The sequence below is a fragment of the Cervus canadensis genome, chromosome 11, assembly GCF_019320065.1.
Source record: "Cervus canadensis isolate Bull #8, Minnesota chromosome 11, ASM1932006v1, whole genome shotgun sequence".
In the NCBI taxonomy this organism is placed as follows: domain Eukaryota; kingdom Metazoa; phylum Chordata; class Mammalia; order Artiodactyla; family Cervidae; genus Cervus; species Cervus canadensis.
This window is the reverse complement of record NC_057396.1, coordinates 15,337,683-15,355,442: the sequence shown is the minus strand read 5'-3', so window position 1 is coordinate 15,355,442 and position 17,760 is coordinate 15,337,683. Positions and strand designations below refer to the sequence as shown.

Sequence of the window (17,760 nt, the reverse complement as noted above, 5' to 3'; positions counted from 1 at the left end):
TAAAGGAAATCGGTCCTGAACACTCACTGGAAGGACTGATGCTGAAGCTGAAGCTCCAATACTCTGGACACCTGATGTGAAGAACTGACTCATTGGACAAGACCCTGATGCTGGGAAAGATTGAAGGCAGGAGGAGAAGGGGACAGAGGATGAGATGGTTGGATGGCAGCACTGACTTGATAGACATGAGTTTGAGCAAGCTCTGGGTGTTGGTGATGGACAGGGAAGCCTGGCGTGCGCAGACCATGGGGCTGCAAAGAGTCAGACACGACTGAACTGAACAGGATCACATGCTATGTGTGCTTAGTCACTCAGTCACATCTGACACTTTGCGACCCTATGGGCTGCAGCCTGCCAGGCTCCTCTGTCCATGGGGATTCTCCAAGCAAGAATACTGGAGTGGGTTGCCATGCCCTCCTCCAGGGAATCTTCCCGACCCAGGGATTGAACCCAGGTCTCCCATATTGCAGGCAGATTCTTTACTGACTGAGCCACCTGGGAAGTCCTATTATGCAGGATCATACACATCAATAATTACCTTAAGTGTAAATGGATTAAATGCACATAGACTGGCTGGGTGGATAAAAAAAATATATGTATATGCTGTCTACAAGAGACCCACCTCAAACCTATGGACACTTTCAGATTGAAAGTAAGGGGATGGGAGAAGGTATTTCATGCAAATGGAAATCATAAGAAAGCTAGAGCAGCAATATTCATACCTGACAAAACAGACTTTCAAACAAAGACTGTTACAAGAGACAAAGAAGGACAGCACATAATTATCAAGGGTTCCTCCTAAGAAGAAGATATAACAATTATAGATACACCCAACATAGGAGCACCTCAATATATAAGGTAAATACAACAAACATAAAGGCACAGATCAACAGTAACATGATAATGGGGTGGGCTTTAATACCCCAATTTCATCAATGGGCAGATGATCCAGAGAGAAAATCAATAAGGAAATGCAGGCCTTAATTGATACTTTAGATGAATTAAACTTAATTGATATTTATAGAGCATTCCATGCAAAAGCAGCAGACTACTCATTCTTCTCAAGTGCACAAGGAACATTCTCGAGGATTGACCACATGCTGGGCCACAAGGCAAGCCTTAGTAAATTTAAGAAAACTGAAATCATATCAAGCATCTTTTCTGATGACAACACTATGAGATTAAAAATAAACAAGAAAAAAAACTCTAAGAAACACAAATGCTTGGCAGCTAAGCAGTATGCTACTAAACTGCCACTGGATCACTGAAGAAATCAAAGAACGAGAAAAAAAAAACCTAGAGACAAACGAAAATGAAAGCACAATGGTCCAAAACTTATGGCATGCAGCTAAAGCAGTTCTATGAGCGAAGTTTACAGCAATAAAATCTTACTGCAAGAAACAAGATAAATCTCAACTAAACAATCTACCCTTATACCTAAAACAACTAGAGAAAGAAGAACAAACAAAACATAAAGTTAGAAAGAAGGAAATCATGAAGATCAGAGCAGAATTAAATAAAATAGAGACAAAGAAAAAAATCTCAGAGATCAATAAAACTAAAAGCTGGTTCTTTGAAAAGAAAAAGAAAATTTATAAACCATTAGCCAGACTCATCAACAAAAAAAGGGAGAGGATTCAAATCAGTAAATGAAAATGAAGCTACAGCTGACTCCACACAAACACCACTGTGAACACTGTATGCCAATAAAATGGACACCTGGAAGAAATGGACAAATTCCTAGAAAGGTACAGTCTCCCTAGGATGAACCAGGAAGAAATAGAAAATATAAACAGGCCAATCAGAAGCACTAAAATTGAAACGATGATTAAAAACCTCCCAACAAACAAAAGTCCAGGACCCTACAGCTTCACAGGTGAATTTTTATCAAATATTTAGAGAAGAGTTAACACCTATCCTTCTGAAACTGTTCCAAAAAGCTGCAGGGGAAGGAAAACTTCCAAACTCATTTCATTAGGCCACCATCACCCCAAAACCAAAACCAGACAAAGATACCACGAAAAAGTAATTTACAGGCCAGGACCACTGATGAACATAGAGTCCAAAGTCCTCAACAAAATACTAGCAATTCATATCCAAAAATACATTAAAAAGGTCATACACCATGATCAGAGATCATCACCTCTGATGATCTTACATCCAAGAGACGTAAGGATTTTTCAACATCCCCAGATCAATAAATGTGATACACCACATCAACAAATTGAAGAATGAAAACCATATGATCATTCAGTAGATGCAGAAAAAGTTTTTGATAAAATTCACCACCCATTTATTATAAAAACTCTCCAGAAAGTGGGCATAGAGGCTATATACCTCAACATAATAAAGGCCAGATATGACAAATCTACAGCTAGCACCATACTCAGTGGTGAAAAGCTGAACACATTCCAAGACCAAGAACAAGACAAACATGAAAAGGACCACTTTTATTCAACACAATTTTGGACATCCTAGCTAGAGCAATCAGAGAAGAAAAAGAGGTAAAGGGAATCCAAATTGGAAAAGAAGTTAAACTGTCACTGCTTGCAGATGACAGAATACTATACATAGAAGATCCTACAGATGCTACCAGAAAACTACTAGAACTCATCAATGAATTTGGTAATTGCAGGTTACAAAATTAATACACAGAAAACTGTTGCATTTCTATATACTAACAACAAAAGATCAGAAAGAGAAATTCAAGAAGCAATTCCATTTACCATTGCATCAAAAAGAATAAAATACCTAGGAATAAAGCTACCTAAGGAGACAAAAGACCTGTACTCTGAAAACTATATGATGCTGATGAAAGAAATTAAAGAAGATATACACAGATGGAAATATATACCCTTTTAGTGGATAGGAAGAATCAATACTGTCAAAATGACTAATGCCCAAGTCAATCAATGAGATCCCTAACAAATTACCAATGACATTTTCCACAGACCTAGAAAAAAAATCTCAAAACCTGTATGGAGACATAAAAGACCCCAAATAGTCAAAGCAATGTTGAAAAAGAAAAAGGGAGCTGGAGGACTCAGACTCATAACATCAGACTATACTACAAAGCTACAGTCATCACAACAGTATGGCACTGGCATAAAAACAGAAATATAGACCAATGGAACAGGATAGAAAACCCAGAAATAAGCCCATGCACCTGTGGTCAATTTATCTATGACAAAGACAATTCTACACAATGTTGGAAAGAATCTCTTCAACAAATGGTGCTGGGAAAACTGGACAGTCACATGTAAAAAAATGAAATTAGATCATTCCTTAACTCCATACACAAAAATAGGCTCAAAATGGATTGAAGAGCTAAATGTGAGACTGGACACTATAAAACCCCTAGAGGAAAACATAGGCAGAACACTGTCCAACAACTCACAGCAACATCTTTTTTGATCCATCTCCCATAAAATGGGGGAAAAAAACAAAAATAAACAAATGGGACCTACTTAAACTCAAAAGCTTTTGCACAGCAAAGGAAACAATAAACAAAATGAACATACAACTCACAGACTGGGAGAAAACATGAGCAAGTGATGTGATCTTTAAGAGATTAGTCTCCAAAATTTACAAACTGTCTAGGATGCTTAAAAGCTTCAAAAAAACAACTCACTCAAAAAATGGGAGACAACCTGAATAAACATTTCTCCAAAGAGGATATAAAGATGGCCAATAGGCACATGAAAAGATGTTTAACATTGCTAGTTATTAGAGAAATGCAAATCAGTACTACAATGAGATATCACTTCACACCAGTCAAAATGGCTATCTTCAAAAAATCCACAAAGAACAAATGTTGGAAAGGTTATGGAGAGAAGGGACCCCTCCGATTCCACTGTTGGTGGGAATGTAAATTGGTACAGCCACTATGGAGAACAGTATGGAGGTTCCTTAAACAACTAAAGATAGAACTACCATATGCGCCTCTGATTCTACTCCTGGGCATATATCTGGAGAAAAACATGATCCAAAAGGATACGCGTACCCCAGTGTTCATTGAAGCACTGTTTACAACAGTCAAGACAGGGAAGAAATCTAAATGTCTGTCAACAAAGGAATGAATAAAGATGATGTGGTACACATATACATATACGTGGTACATATGTCATTGTACATTGTGGTACAATGGAATATTACTCAGCCATTAAAAAGAATGAAATAATGCCATTTGCAGCAACATGGATAGACCTAAAAGTCAGTCAGACAGAGAAGGAGAAATATCATATGACATCCTTTATACATGGAATCCAAAAATAAACTATACAAATGAACTTACTTACAAAACAGAAAGAGACTCAAGAGACAGCAAACGAACTTACAGTTGTGGAGGGGAGGGCGGGAGAAGACAGATAGGGACTTTGGGAAGATCATGTACATACTGCTGTATTTAAAATGGATAACCAGCAAAGACCTATTGTGTAGCACATGGAAGTCTGCTCAACGTTATGTGCCAGCCTGGATAGACTGGGCTTTGGGGGAGAATGGATACACCTATATGCAATGTTGAGTTCCTTTGCTCTTCACCTGAAACTACCACAACATTGTTAACTGGCTATACCTCAATACAAAATAAAAAGCTTAAAGTTACAAAAAAAAGAAAAGAAAAGAAAATTAACTTGTTTCAAAACAGCAAGACAGGAGTTTAAAGGAGGGAATAATCAACAGTGTCAAGAATACTTGAGTAGGTTGCCATTTCCTTCTCCAGGGGATCTTCCTGACCCAGGGATAGAACACATCTCCTGCACTGCAGGCAGATTCTTTATGGACTGAACTACCAGGAAAGTCCCACAGAGCTACCAAGGAAGCCCCATCAACATCGTCAAACACAGTATAAAGAAAGGTCAAGAAGAAGAAACACAGGAAATGAAAAGCACTGGTATCCTTCAGTTGAGTAGTATAGACATCGAACTGCAGAGGTTTCAAGAGAAATGGATGTAAACAAGGGTGACAAGGAGGACTACTCTGTTGACCATAAGAAAAAAGCAACTCCAGTTGAAAAGCAAAAAGCTCTGATTATGGCCATAAGTTTGTTGCCAATTAAGGGAGACCTGAGTGTTTTTGAAGGAAAACGAGAAAAAGCCAGTTTAATAGGTTAGAGATTACGTTTCATTCCACAAAGGGGCACTGAACACTGAAAATCCTGTTAAAACAAACTGTATCTCCATGCTTCAGTAAATGACCACTTAATTTAAGTAACAAAGGAACACCACAAATCACACGCTATACAGCTTCATTCTTCTCATCAGCAACATTTGTGTTTGATTTTGAACTGTTACTAAATTAAGAGGGTTCTGCACTTCGTTTATGTTTTGTTTTTTTTACAAACTTAAGTACCTAGTTTTCACCTAATTCACCTAGTAAACTCTGGTTTGAAATTCAGGATGTCCTAATCACATTTTTGTGATTTACCACAAACTAACAAATACACTAAGAACTCAAACGATTCCTGGAAACCCACTCCTCCTGACTTTCATTATCTCAGTCCCCCAGGATTAATTTTAGACTTTTCCCTTGGTTCTCCATCCTCACTCTGCATTTGACAAGTTCTACATTTATTCCTTCACAATCTCTTGCATAATGCAAGAGATTTCCCCCCCACTTCAATAGTCCTAGACCTCTAATTATAACAATAACAAAAATATAAACGGTCCTCAATGACTTAAGTCAAATTTAAACTCTTAACAATAGAACTAGATTTCAAACTTTATTGCTCCACCCAAACTAGAAAAGTAACGCCTCACCACCACACCCTGAAACTCTCGACCTACTCCTTGGCTTTTGCCAGACCCTAAACCTGTGGTGCAAGCTAGCTTGCCCTGATGGATGGAAAATAGTAGATTCTTCCAAGGCTGTCGCTCCTGTGTTCACAACACAAACAAGGCTCTGGACGCCCTTGGTACGTAAGCGCCACGCATCAAGAAATCGAGGAGCCATTTATTTTCCCTAACAGGTCTGAAGTTGCTCCGAGTTGGCACATCGATTTATCATCACTCTGTAAGCCCAAAATGATTACCTACGGCATGAAATTAAAACCTCCTGACAGTAACGTTCACAAATATGTTTCGAAGAAAAGCTGGGAAGCAGTTTTACAGGACTTCCCTACCCGTGGGGCAAGGTCGAAACCACGCCCCGGGCCTTTCTGCGCGTCAGAACACCTGCCCGCTTTGACACCAGAAAGCGGCGGCTACACGCCGACAGGGCCGCGGCGAACGGAAACGCTGCGTAGGAGCCTGCGCGTCTGGGCGCGGGGCGGGGGTCTTTCCGAGGCCCGCACTGAGGGCTCCTTCCGGCCGCGCAGCCGCGGCCAAGGCCTCGCGAGGCGAGACCCAGCCCCTCTCACCTGCACCCGCCTCTGAAGCAGGGGGCCGCGCCCGCGCGCGCCGCGCCGCAGAAGGGCCGCTAACACAGGCATGATCTCCGACCTCTCTCTCCGGCTGAGAAGTGCGGGCCGGCGCGGCGAGGCGCGGCGCGACCCCGACTCAGCTCCTCCCACCGCGCCGCCTCTTCCAATAGCAGCCTCGGACCGCGACGGCCGGCGGCCATTGGCCGGCAGCGGAGGAGGGGTCGGGCGGGGCTTGGCGCCGGAGCCGCCGAGCGGCCCTCGGCCGGAGGAGCTAGTGCAGAAGCCTCGTGACGTGGCGCTGGGTCGCTTCCCCGCCACTCTGACTTTCTGAGGCCAGTGGTTTATGTGTAACCTGGGCCTGTTTTTCTCACTTATACACGCAAAGCACAAAGGAAATTTATGAAAATATTTTTAAGCAATCCAGTTTAGCTTTTCACTTATAATTTTTCAATTGCTTCTTAATAGGAGGAGGAAGAGGAATAGAAAACATGAATGTCTAACTTTGAACAATTAGCAAGATTATATTAACCTTCATCAAAACTCCATAAATTACATGTTATTATCTACTCTTTAACTAATGAGATCGCTGAGATACAAAGAAGTTAATTTTTTTTTGTCCATGATTGCATGGAAAGTGGTAGAGCTGGGGTCTGGACTGGAATCATTACATGATGTTGCTTTCTTATACATATTTCCAGAGAATGATAATAGTGTTAACTATGATTATTCTGACATTTGGGGAACCCATTGCTTAATTTTGGATCTTCAGCTGGAGAAAGCAAAACTTTGTTTCTTTGTAACATTATTTTCCCCTATTAAATTTTTTTTCTATTTCTTCTGTTGTTGTTGTTGTTGTCTGGGTTTTTTTCAGGGTGGGGGGTAGCGTGGTCTGTGCCTTTTGTGAGATCTTTGTTCACCAACCAGGAATTGAAGCCAGCCAGACCTTTCGTAGTGAAAGTGCAGAGTCCTAACCACTGGCAGACCAAGGAATTGTCTATATTTATTTTACACAGAAGACAGGAGTGACAAGAGGACTTTACTTACCTCAAGGCAAACCCACGTTTTTCCTAAAGTAAAATCCCCACCCTTAACTATGTTTTGTAACAAGTGGGAGATAGTAGTTTTCAAAATTGGCCACACTTAAAGATAAGGTTGACCTGCACCTGGCAGGGCTGCAAGCCTTTTAATTGCCCAGCCTCAAGATGCAAGGAACACAGAGTTAGCAAGAGAGACATCAATGGTTTATTGGATAGGGGATCTTACTTAACACCAGAAGCAAGAGGGTTCTACACAGACAGACTCTTTTGGGTGGCAGATGGCAGGCTGGCCGTGGCAAGAGTCTTCCCTGTCAGAAGAGGGAATTGTTACAGAGGAAATTGATATCAGGATGGCTCATTGGTTACCGGGGAAACCAGCAGAGGAGCACAACTCTCACTGCCCCTTTGATAAACGATCTTTGTGAAGTTGTTCTGATTTTAAGATTACAACAGTCAGTAGCTGGGGTGGGGGCAACTCTGTAGGCGTTTACTGATCAGGTTCTATGATTAAGAGGCAAGATCAGTCAGGTGATAGGATGTAGCTGAAGCAGGGTCCGATCGTGAAGGGGATGTACAGCCAGCAAAAGAGCAGCCATCTTGGGTGGCCTAAGCATACAATTAGCTCACCCTACAAGTTCTGCTTTCAATATGACTTATGCTCACTCCTCCAAGTAGAGGTGGGGTCTGTGTTCTCTCCTTCCAGGCTAGGTCTAGACAGAAATATGGATAAAGAAGTTTGTCTAATGATTCCAGTCCTCAAACTCCCACCCTCCCAGCTGAGACCCTAGACATCATGGAGCAGAGACCAGCCATCACTTCCTGTGCCCTGTCTGAATTCGTGATCCACAGGAACAAAGATAGAAAATAAATGCCTAATGTTTTAAGCCGGTACATTTTGGGGTCATTTTTATATAGTAATAGATAAATACAGCACTCCTAACTTCCCCAATCACCCAAGGTTGGTCCCTTAGAGTGAGGTGTGATGCCTCTGTGTATCAATAGGCCATCAAATCCTGCTTCCTTCCTTTGAATGTTACACTCAAGTCTCCTCTCTTGCTGACCCTACTCTAGGCCAAGCACAAACATTTTCATACCTATTGCTTTAATACCTGTTGAAAGGAAATCATTACAATGTGTATCAGTTCTTTAATTGTGTTTGTGTGTGTGTGTGAAATGTAAAAGATATATCTGATATTTATCTGAAAAAGTTGAATTTTTAAAGAACTCAGAAAATTAAACAGCTAGTCTGGCCTAATAAACAAAGGCCAAGGCTGATAACTAGACATGGGAAAATAGCAAAAAATGACTGATTATAATAATAGCTCCTTATTATTTCTAAGTATGGGGCATTTCTTTCACCAGATAATTCACTTAATCCTCACAAAAATTCCATTAATTAGGGAGTTTTATTGCTCACATTTCTATAAAGAAACAGATAAGTTATATAAATTGTCCAAGGTCACAGAGCTAGTAATTAGTAACAGAGCTACAATCTGAACCCAGACTGTTTGGTTGCCAGGACTAGACTCTTAATCTCTACATTAGCTGTGCCTTAGGAGAATTCCCTTAGAAGCACAGAGGGTCAACTTTGACTTGGCAATTCTGTTATCAAAAGCACTATCAGGAAATATTGCCTCTATGTTGGGCAGGATGACTTCTAGAGCAGAGAGACTTAGGGGCAGTGGGGAGAGAAAGATAGCAAATATACTCCTGAACTACAGTAGATAACTCCTTCAAACTTCAAAATATGAGCAGATTCCACACAAATATGAGCAGAAGGCCAAAATGTAGTTAACAATTTCATTTAAGTCTAGGATTTTGAAAAGTCAGATTTTTTTGTAAGAAAAGGGGGAAAATCACTGCAACACAAGTGTAAGCACTTGAGTGCTTTACACTTAGAACCTAGGTAAATAAAAACTAATTCTGATCTTTATTTATTTAATCAAAAAAAATTCACTGGGAACCAATTCAGGATTAAAGCATAAAATTGGGACTTAGGGCATAGAGGTAATTACTGAAGGTATCAGGTAGATGAAATTATCCAAAGAGTCTACAGAGAAAAAACCTGGGGTACACCTACTTTTAGGTGGCGGAAGAGGACTTACCAGAGTAGATGGAGCAAGAATTATAAAAAGAAAGGCGTCAGAGAACCAGATTACTCTGTGAGCTAAGTCATGCTGCACTCTCCATGTCCACTTCTTTACACACCTGTGATAATCCCTCACTCACACCTTGAATGTGAAGCAATAACCGCCCTGAGGGGGAAGCGGAATCGAAGAAAACAGACACCAGGACGCTAAATTTTTTATTCCAAAATTCTGAAGTCACAGTTCAGGTAGAAGACAAGAAATATTTGAAAATCCATTTTTCCTACCCCTACCCAATACTAGTTAAGTAGAATTCAGGACAGAAAGGCTAGAGCTGGAGAGGAAGCCAGAGGGAGGATCAGCCACTGATGAGTATCCCAAGAAAAGGCCATTATCCCTGTCTCCTCCTAAAGTCCAGCCACTGGGGAATGCGACAGAACCATCCCCTCTACACACACACATACACACACACACACACACACACACACGATACATTCAGGATTATGAGGGAGAGGAGATCTGTTCCCTGATTCAAACAGGCTTATCTGAAAAAGTAGCCCACATGAGCACTCAAGGTTAAATGGAAGATTGAGGTGGTTGCCTTGGCTGTTTGGATATGAGGAGCCTAAGGTAGCCTTACAGAAAGTCCTCATGACACCAAAAGCCCCCCAAACAGCTAAATGGATGATTTTTCTGTTATAGCTGTGAAGAGTACAGAAGTTAGCTGAACTGGAGCTGATGGTCCTCAAGAGGCTCCACTACTGGGAAACTGGGTCTCACCCTGCAAGTCTGGAGCCATTACCATGCTGGATATGAGACAGACTGGGATGGTATGATGCCCAGGATAGAAGAGGTGAAGCAAACCAAAATCTTCAAAGCGACCTTTAACCTAGAATTTATTAAAAGACAACTGAATTTGACTGAGTTTAAGTGAAAATGACTAGATTAACATTCCTTCCATGAGATAGAAATGAAGTGCTTAAATAAAAACGATTAAGTCAATGGAGAAGGAAATGGCAACCCAGTCCAGTATTCTTGTCTGGGAAATCCCATGGACAGAGGGGCCTGGTGGGCTCCTCTATAGTCCTCTATAGAGCCCTCTATAGAGGGCTCCTCTACAATCCATAGGATCACAAAGAGTTGGGCAAGACTTGGCAACTAAACAATAACAAAGAAGCCAAAATAAAACATGGAAAGGCAAGTGACAAGAATTTTCAAGACTGGAGCTTTGGTTTTCTTTGTGTTTTGATCCATAGTAACCTTTGGACAAGTTACTTTTCACACCTATCCGATGTTGCCTTTGGCACAGTAAGAGCCTCTGAATCACAGACTGATCTACAGCTTGCACAATGTGAATCTGTTCCGTTCTGCAGTTTTAAGATTTGAGCCAAGGCCCTGGTTTGTTTTCATTGGGCATTACCCCTTAACTGCACAAATAAAGCTTTTTTTTTTAAATTTATTTTTTATTGAAGGATAATTGCTTTACAACAAACAAAGCTTTTGATAATTAAAAAATAAAACAACGAAATTCAGTTTAGAGAGAATTAAAGCATTTTTTTTTGCATATATGAACTTATAACTTTGAGTTATTCCTGTCACAGTGGATAACATAGTGTTTGGACAGAGAGTCACTAATAAAGAGCTACATCTTTTGAAATGTACCTCATCTTAGATTCTAAGTTAACTACAGTTGTTAATCTAGCCAAAAAGTTAAGTGGAGGCTTATGTCTTAGAAAGTATACTATCAGTATTGATAAAATAAATTTTTTGGCCTCTTCCTCTTTGCAAACATCCATAACTATAGTCATAAGACCCAGGGTGCTTTTGTAGAAGTATAAGTTGGTTTTAGAAACATCAGAACAATAGTTCCATAACAGGAAACAAAGCGGAAAGTAACAAAAATTTAAGAGTTTAGAAAAATGTGAGTGCTAGATTCACAATGCAAGGATGTTTGCTATTCATTTCTAATTAAATTCTTCTATAACCAGTAACCTCTGGGACTTTCCTAGTTGCCCAGTGGCTGAGACTTTGTACTCCCAGTGCAGATCCCTAGTCAGGGAATTAAGATCCCACATACGGCAACTAAGCCCAGGCATCGCCACTACTGAGCCCACATGCTCTAGAGCCCCTAGGCGCCACAGCTAGTGAGGCTGCATGCCCAAGGAGGACCCAGTGCAGTCAAACAAGTAACTTCTATTATACTTAGTCTGTTGGAATAACTCATTGTACTAGGTTGGCCAGTGTCCCCCACAAATCCTGCCTGTGAATGACTTTATTCAGAAATAAGGTTTTTGCAGATGTAATAAAGATGAGGTCATAGTCCTAAATACAATGACTGATGTCCTTATAACAAGAGAGGACACACACAAATGAGAGGGCCATGTGGAGGAGACAGATTGGAGTGATTCACCTACAAAAAATGAAACACCAAGGAGTTCCAACCACCACCAGAAGCTAGGAGAGAAGCAAGGAATATAGATTCTCCCTTAGAACCTACAGAAGGAGCCACCTCTGCCAACACCTGGATTTCAGACTTCCAGACTCCAGAACTCTGAAAAAACACATTTCTGTTGTTTTAAGTTACTCTGTTTGTGGTACTTAGTTATGGCTGCCATAGGAAACCAATCCTTATCATTTCTATTTATATAGCCCATAACCCACATTTTGTGAAATCCTGGGAAGGACAGAGTCAAAAGCTTCATCAGACCTCTGGAAATGTTTGTACCCCATTGTTGAAACAATTTTCTAAGCCCAGTGTGAGGCAATTCCTGCTGCTGCTGCTGCTGCTGCTAAGTCACTTCAGTTGTGTCTGACCGTGTGACCCCATAGATGGCAGCCCACCAGGCTCCCCCATCCCTGGGATTCTCCAGGCAAGAACACTGGAGTGGGTTGCCATTTCCTTCTCCAATGCATGAAAGTGAAAAGGGAAAGTGAAGTTGCTCAGTTGTGTCCGACTCCTAGTGACCCCATGGACTGTAGCCTACCAGGCTCCTCTGTCCATGGGATTTTCCAGGCAAGAATACTGAAGTGGGTTGTCATTGCCTTCTCTGGAAGCTACTCCTGCCTTGGGTGCCAAATCAGCGAACTGAAACTTAGATAATATTCATGTCCCTATAAATGCTCCACTTGCCCAGAAATAGAGTATATCAAGCCAGCAAATTCCCAATTGCCGAGAATTTTTGATAACTTCTTTCTTCTAAGTAAGAACAGATATGCAACCTCAGACAATTAAGTCAAATACTCTTTCCTTATTACCTGATTGACCTAATAGCCTTATAAGGAAATCTCTGACCACCAAGCCAATCATGTGGTTTCCACGTTGCCACTTCCAAAGCTCTATAAAACTTGCTCCTGCCCCAAATCCCTCAGCAAGAGTGGTCCACTGCTTGTGAGGCACTCTACTCCCCTAATCCATAGCAACTGCAAGTTTTCTCTTGAATAAAGGATATCAAACTTGTTATTAAGTTTATTTTTGTCATTTGACATGTATTTGAGTAAGAAAATGATTACAATAGGAAGATGCAGAATAGTAGCGAGTTCCCAGAAGTAACTTTCATATGATTTATCTTGGAATTTAGAAAAGATACAAAATAAGATATTTTAGAAAATTCTTAATGAGTTAAAGACAGAAATCCTACTTGTCCCAAGAATGACTTTTGAGCTTGTTCCATATTCCTCCACCTTTGAGGATGGTTTGGTCTGCTCAACAGTGGCTCCCAAGCCTTTCAATTTTACAAGCAGTGGGTCCCCATTGAACAAGGAACTGCACTAAAAATGTGGGAAATTTTTTAAATGATGAAAATCTTTTATGTTTTAGATTGGGGTAGCTCCTCAGCCATAGGCTAAAAGGAATAACTCAATTCACATCTGCTGGCATCTTAGGCCTCAGCCATTGAGGTATGAACTCAAGAGAAAAATTAGACCTAGGCCAGTGGTCCAGAAATGCCATGGATTTAAAGCAAACCATCTTGCTGACCAATACTTACACTCTGTACATTTAGTCTACTTCCAAACATAGGCCAAGAAGCAACCCAACAGCTAGTCCCCACTTAACTTCGCCTGGTATACGCATACTATGAAATGTTCCTATTCATTCAGTGAATACAGTAGAAGTGAACACAAACAGAGGTCAGGTTCTAGAAATACTACATAAGTAGAACCAATAATATGGTACAGAGAGGGAAGCAATAATCAGTTACATGATGGTTGCTAACCTGGGAGATGGGGACAGTTATTAAATGGAGCAAGTCTGTGACAAATGATGAGATGTTTAAGAAATAGCTGGAAATACATGTTGATGGGTTGGGAGCGATTGGAGACAGTCTGGCGTATCAACATTCAGATAGAGGTTGAAGCCACAGCGGTAGATAAAATCACACAGGAAGAGCATGTAGCTCAGGAAGAGTAGAAATGGAAATGAAATTCTGGGGTGTGCAGGAAGAGCCAGAGAATAAGAAAGCTAAGCGAGATAAATGTGGGACCAGGAGAGAATGGAATCTTTTGAAGTCAAGAGATGAAAGAAATTGAACAACCAGGAGTGTTCAAGGTGCATATGCTGTAAGGAGATCAAGTAAAGGGAAGATTGAAAATGAACTTCTGACTAAGCAAAAGGAGATCACTGATGACCTTGGCAAGAGGACCAGTGGGACCTAAGCCAATGAGTAATAAGTGGAAGAAATAGAGACAGACTGTACTATTCTTTCAAGACGTTTAGCAGAAAATGGAGGAAGGAGGAAAACAAGGTCATAACATGACCAAGGTAGTGGGAGAAATTTTTTTTAAGGATGGTGGATACTTGAATATGTTTGTAAGCCAGTGATTCACAAACTTTAGTACATCACCCTCTCACCTGGAAGGCTTATTAAAATTCAGATTGCTCCCTGGCCCCCCATACACTGAATGGTAGGTCTGGGGTGGAGCTCAAAAACTTCGCTTTTCCAACAAATTCTTAAGTGATGATAACGCTGTTGGTCTGTGGACTAAAACTTTGAGAACCCCTGTTGTAGGCTAAGGAGGAAATAATCAATAGAAGGATATTTGGAAGATATAGGAAATGTTAAGTATTTTGGAGCAAAACACAGAAGCACTTCAGTGAAAGCATAAAAACAGTTGGTCTTGAGTAGGAAGTGAGGCAGTCCTTCCTCTGAGATAGGTAGGCTGATGAAGATGTGCATTACCAGAGGTAAAGTTTAGAAGTAGAGAAGCAGGTTATGAAAGTGCGTGTTTGAAAGTCTTCTTTTCTTTTCTTATTTTCTCAAAGTAAAGTCATCTGCTGAGAACGGAGGAGGTAAGGTAGGGTGTGTGCATGCTCAGCTGCTCAGTCGTGTCCGACTCTTAGTGACCCCAAGCACTGCAGCCCGCTGAGCTCCTGTGTCTATGGGATTCTCCAGGTAAGAATATTGGGGTAGGATGCCATTTTCTTCTCCAGGTGATCTTCCCGATGCAGGGATCAAACCTGTGTCTCCTGCACTGCAGGCAGATTCTTTACCACTGAGCCAAGGTAGAGTAGGGGGAAGGATAATTACACTTAGCAGCCATAGGAAAAGGTCTTGTAAAAATAGTCCCATGCCCCACCTTTTCTTAGAGGTACGAGAATGACAGTCTCTTAACCAGGAGTGTTAATTTTCAAATCTGGCTCATTGAAAGTTGGCTCTTTTAATCTCTGCCTTCCTAGTTCCCACTGCTACCCTTCAAACATCAAACACTGTTGAAGGAACTTGTAAGTAGTATCAGTCTGTTTCAGCAACCACAATAACAAAAAAAAAAACCCTCATTTATCATTAAGTGAAAATAGCAAACCTCAGTACACCCAGGGAAGTTTCTTTTAGAAACTTCCTGTCATTCTTTTAGATTGCTATTGTTCAATCTCTAAGTCCTGTCTGACTCTTTGCAACCCCGTGAACTGCAGTATGCCATACTTCCCAGTCCTTCACTACCTCCCAGAGTTTGCTCAAATTCATGTCCATTGAGTCAGGGATGCCATCCAACCTCTCATCCTCCCTTCTTCTCTTGCCCTCAATCTCTCTCAGCATCAGAGTCTTTTCCAAGGAGTCGGCACTTTGCACCAGGTGGCCAAAGTATTGGAACTTCAGCATCAGTCTTTCCAATGAATATTCAGGGTTGATTTCCTTAAGGATTGACTGGTCTGATTTCCTTGCTGTCCAAAGGACTCTCAAGAATCTTCAAAAGCATCAAATTCGAAATTTTGAAAGCATCAATTCTTCAGCATTCAGCCTTCTTTATGGTCCAACTCTCACATCTGTATATGACTACTGGAAAAACCACAGCTTTGACAATATGGACCTTTGCCAACATACCCTGTCTGGGTTTGTCACAGCTTTTCTTCTGAGGAGCAAGAGCCCTTTAATTTCATGCCTGCAGTAACTGTCCAGAGTTTTGGAGCCCAAGAAAATGTCTGTTACAGTTTCCATTTTTTTCCCCATCTATTTGCCATGAAATGATGGGACCAGATGCTATGATCTCAGTTGTTTGAATGTTGAGTTTGAAGCCAGTTTTTACTCTTTCACCTCCATCAAGAGGTTCTTTAGTGTCTCTTTGCTTTCTGCCATTAAAGTGGTATCATCTGCATATCGGAGGTTGTTATTTCTCTAGGCAATCTTGATTCCAGCTTGTGAGTCAATAAGCCCCACATTTTGCATGATAAGTTAAATAAGCAGGGTGAAAATACAGTCTTGACGTACTCCTTTCCCAATTTTGAACCAGTCCATTGTTCCATGTCAGGTTCTAACTATTGCTTCTTGACTTGCATATAGGTTTCTCAGGAGACAGGTAAGGTGGTCTGGTATTCCCAACTCTTTAAGAATTTTTGTTTGTTGTGATCCACAGTCAAAGGCTTTAGTGTAGTCAATGAAGCAGATATTTTTTGGAATCCCCTTGCTTTATCTATGATCCAGTGGATGTTGGCAATTTGATCTCTGGTTCCTCTGCCTTTTCTGAATCTAGCTTGTACATCTTAAAGTTCTTGGTTCACGTACTGCTGAAGTCTAACTTGAAGGATTTTGAGCATAATCTTGCTAGCATGTGAAATGAGTGCAATTGTACAGTAATTTGAACATTCTTTGGCATTTTCTTTCTTTGAGAATGGAATGAAAACTAATCTTTTCCAATCCTGTGGCCACCACAGAGTTTTCCAAATTTGTTGGCATATTGAGTGCAACATCACCTTTTAGGATTTTAAACAGTTTAGCTGGAATTCTGTCACCTCCATTAGCTTCATTCATAGTAATGCTTCCTAAGGTCCAGGATGTCTGGCTTTAGGTCAATTACCACACCACTGTTGTTATATGGGCCATTTAGACAGTTTTTACACAGTTCTGTGTATTCTTGCCACTTCTTCTTAATCTGTTAGGTCCTTGCCGTTTCTCTCCTTTATTGTGTCCATCTTTGTATGAAATGTTCCCTTGGTATCTCCAATTTTCTTGAAGAGATCTCTATTCATTTCCATTCTGTTGTTTTCCTCTATTTCTTTGTATTGTTCACGTAAGGCTTTATCTCTCCTTGCTATTCTCTGCAACTCTGCATTCATTTGGGTCTATCTTTCCCTTTTTCTCTTGCCTTTCACTTCTCTTTCCTCAGCTATTTGTAAGGCCTCAGACAACCTCAGACAACTTTGCCTTCTTTATTTTTCTTGGAGGTGGTTTTGGTCACCATCTCCTGTACAGTATTATGAACCTCTGTCTACAGTTCATAGAGGTGGTACCAGATCCATGACAATTAGACCATAGTTGTTCAGGCACTCTGTCTACCAGATCTAATCCCTTGAATCTATTGGTCACCTCCACTGTATAATCATAAAGGATTTGAATTTGATTTAGGTTATATCTGAATGGCCTAGTGGTTTCCCCTTTGCAATTTAAGCCTGATTTTTGCAATAAAGAGTTCACAATCTGAGCCACAGTCAGCTCCCAGTCTTGTTTTTGCTGACTGTATAGATCTTCTCCATCTTCAGCTGCAAAGAATATAATCAGTCTGATTTCAGTAGTAACCATCTGGTGATGTCCATGTGTAGAGTCGTTCTCTAGATAAAAACAGTCAAAAGCTAATGTAGACCTAAGTTTGGATTAGCACTTGTGACATTAGGATGTTACCAATTGAGACAGCAGGCTGTTACTTAACTCTCTTTACCAGCTATGGATCTCACTATCAAAGATGTTTTAATCTGGAATACTTAAAATTTACACAGAATTGTTTGTATCTTTATGTCTTTTTCTTTAATCAGATGCTCACCAAAGTCTGTAATTCTTTGACAGTTTAA

The 17,760-nt window shown here is 40.7% G+C and overlaps 1 protein-coding gene across 1 annotated transcript in view; it reads right to left on the bottom strand.

Moving 5' to 3' along the window:
• Positions 1-6,509, bottom strand: part of ACAT1 (acetyl-CoA acetyltransferase 1) — a 28,514-nt gene extending 22,005 nt beyond the window's left edge. Inside the window, exon 1 of the mRNA XM_043481079.1 lies at positions 6,359-6,509. Within this exon, the coding sequence (XP_043337014.1) occupies positions 6,359-6,430 (72 nt within the window). The 5' untranslated portion in view covers positions 6,431-6,509. The remainder of the gene's footprint in view (positions 1-6,358) is intronic.
• Positions 6,510-17,760: the final 11,251 nt, after the last annotated feature.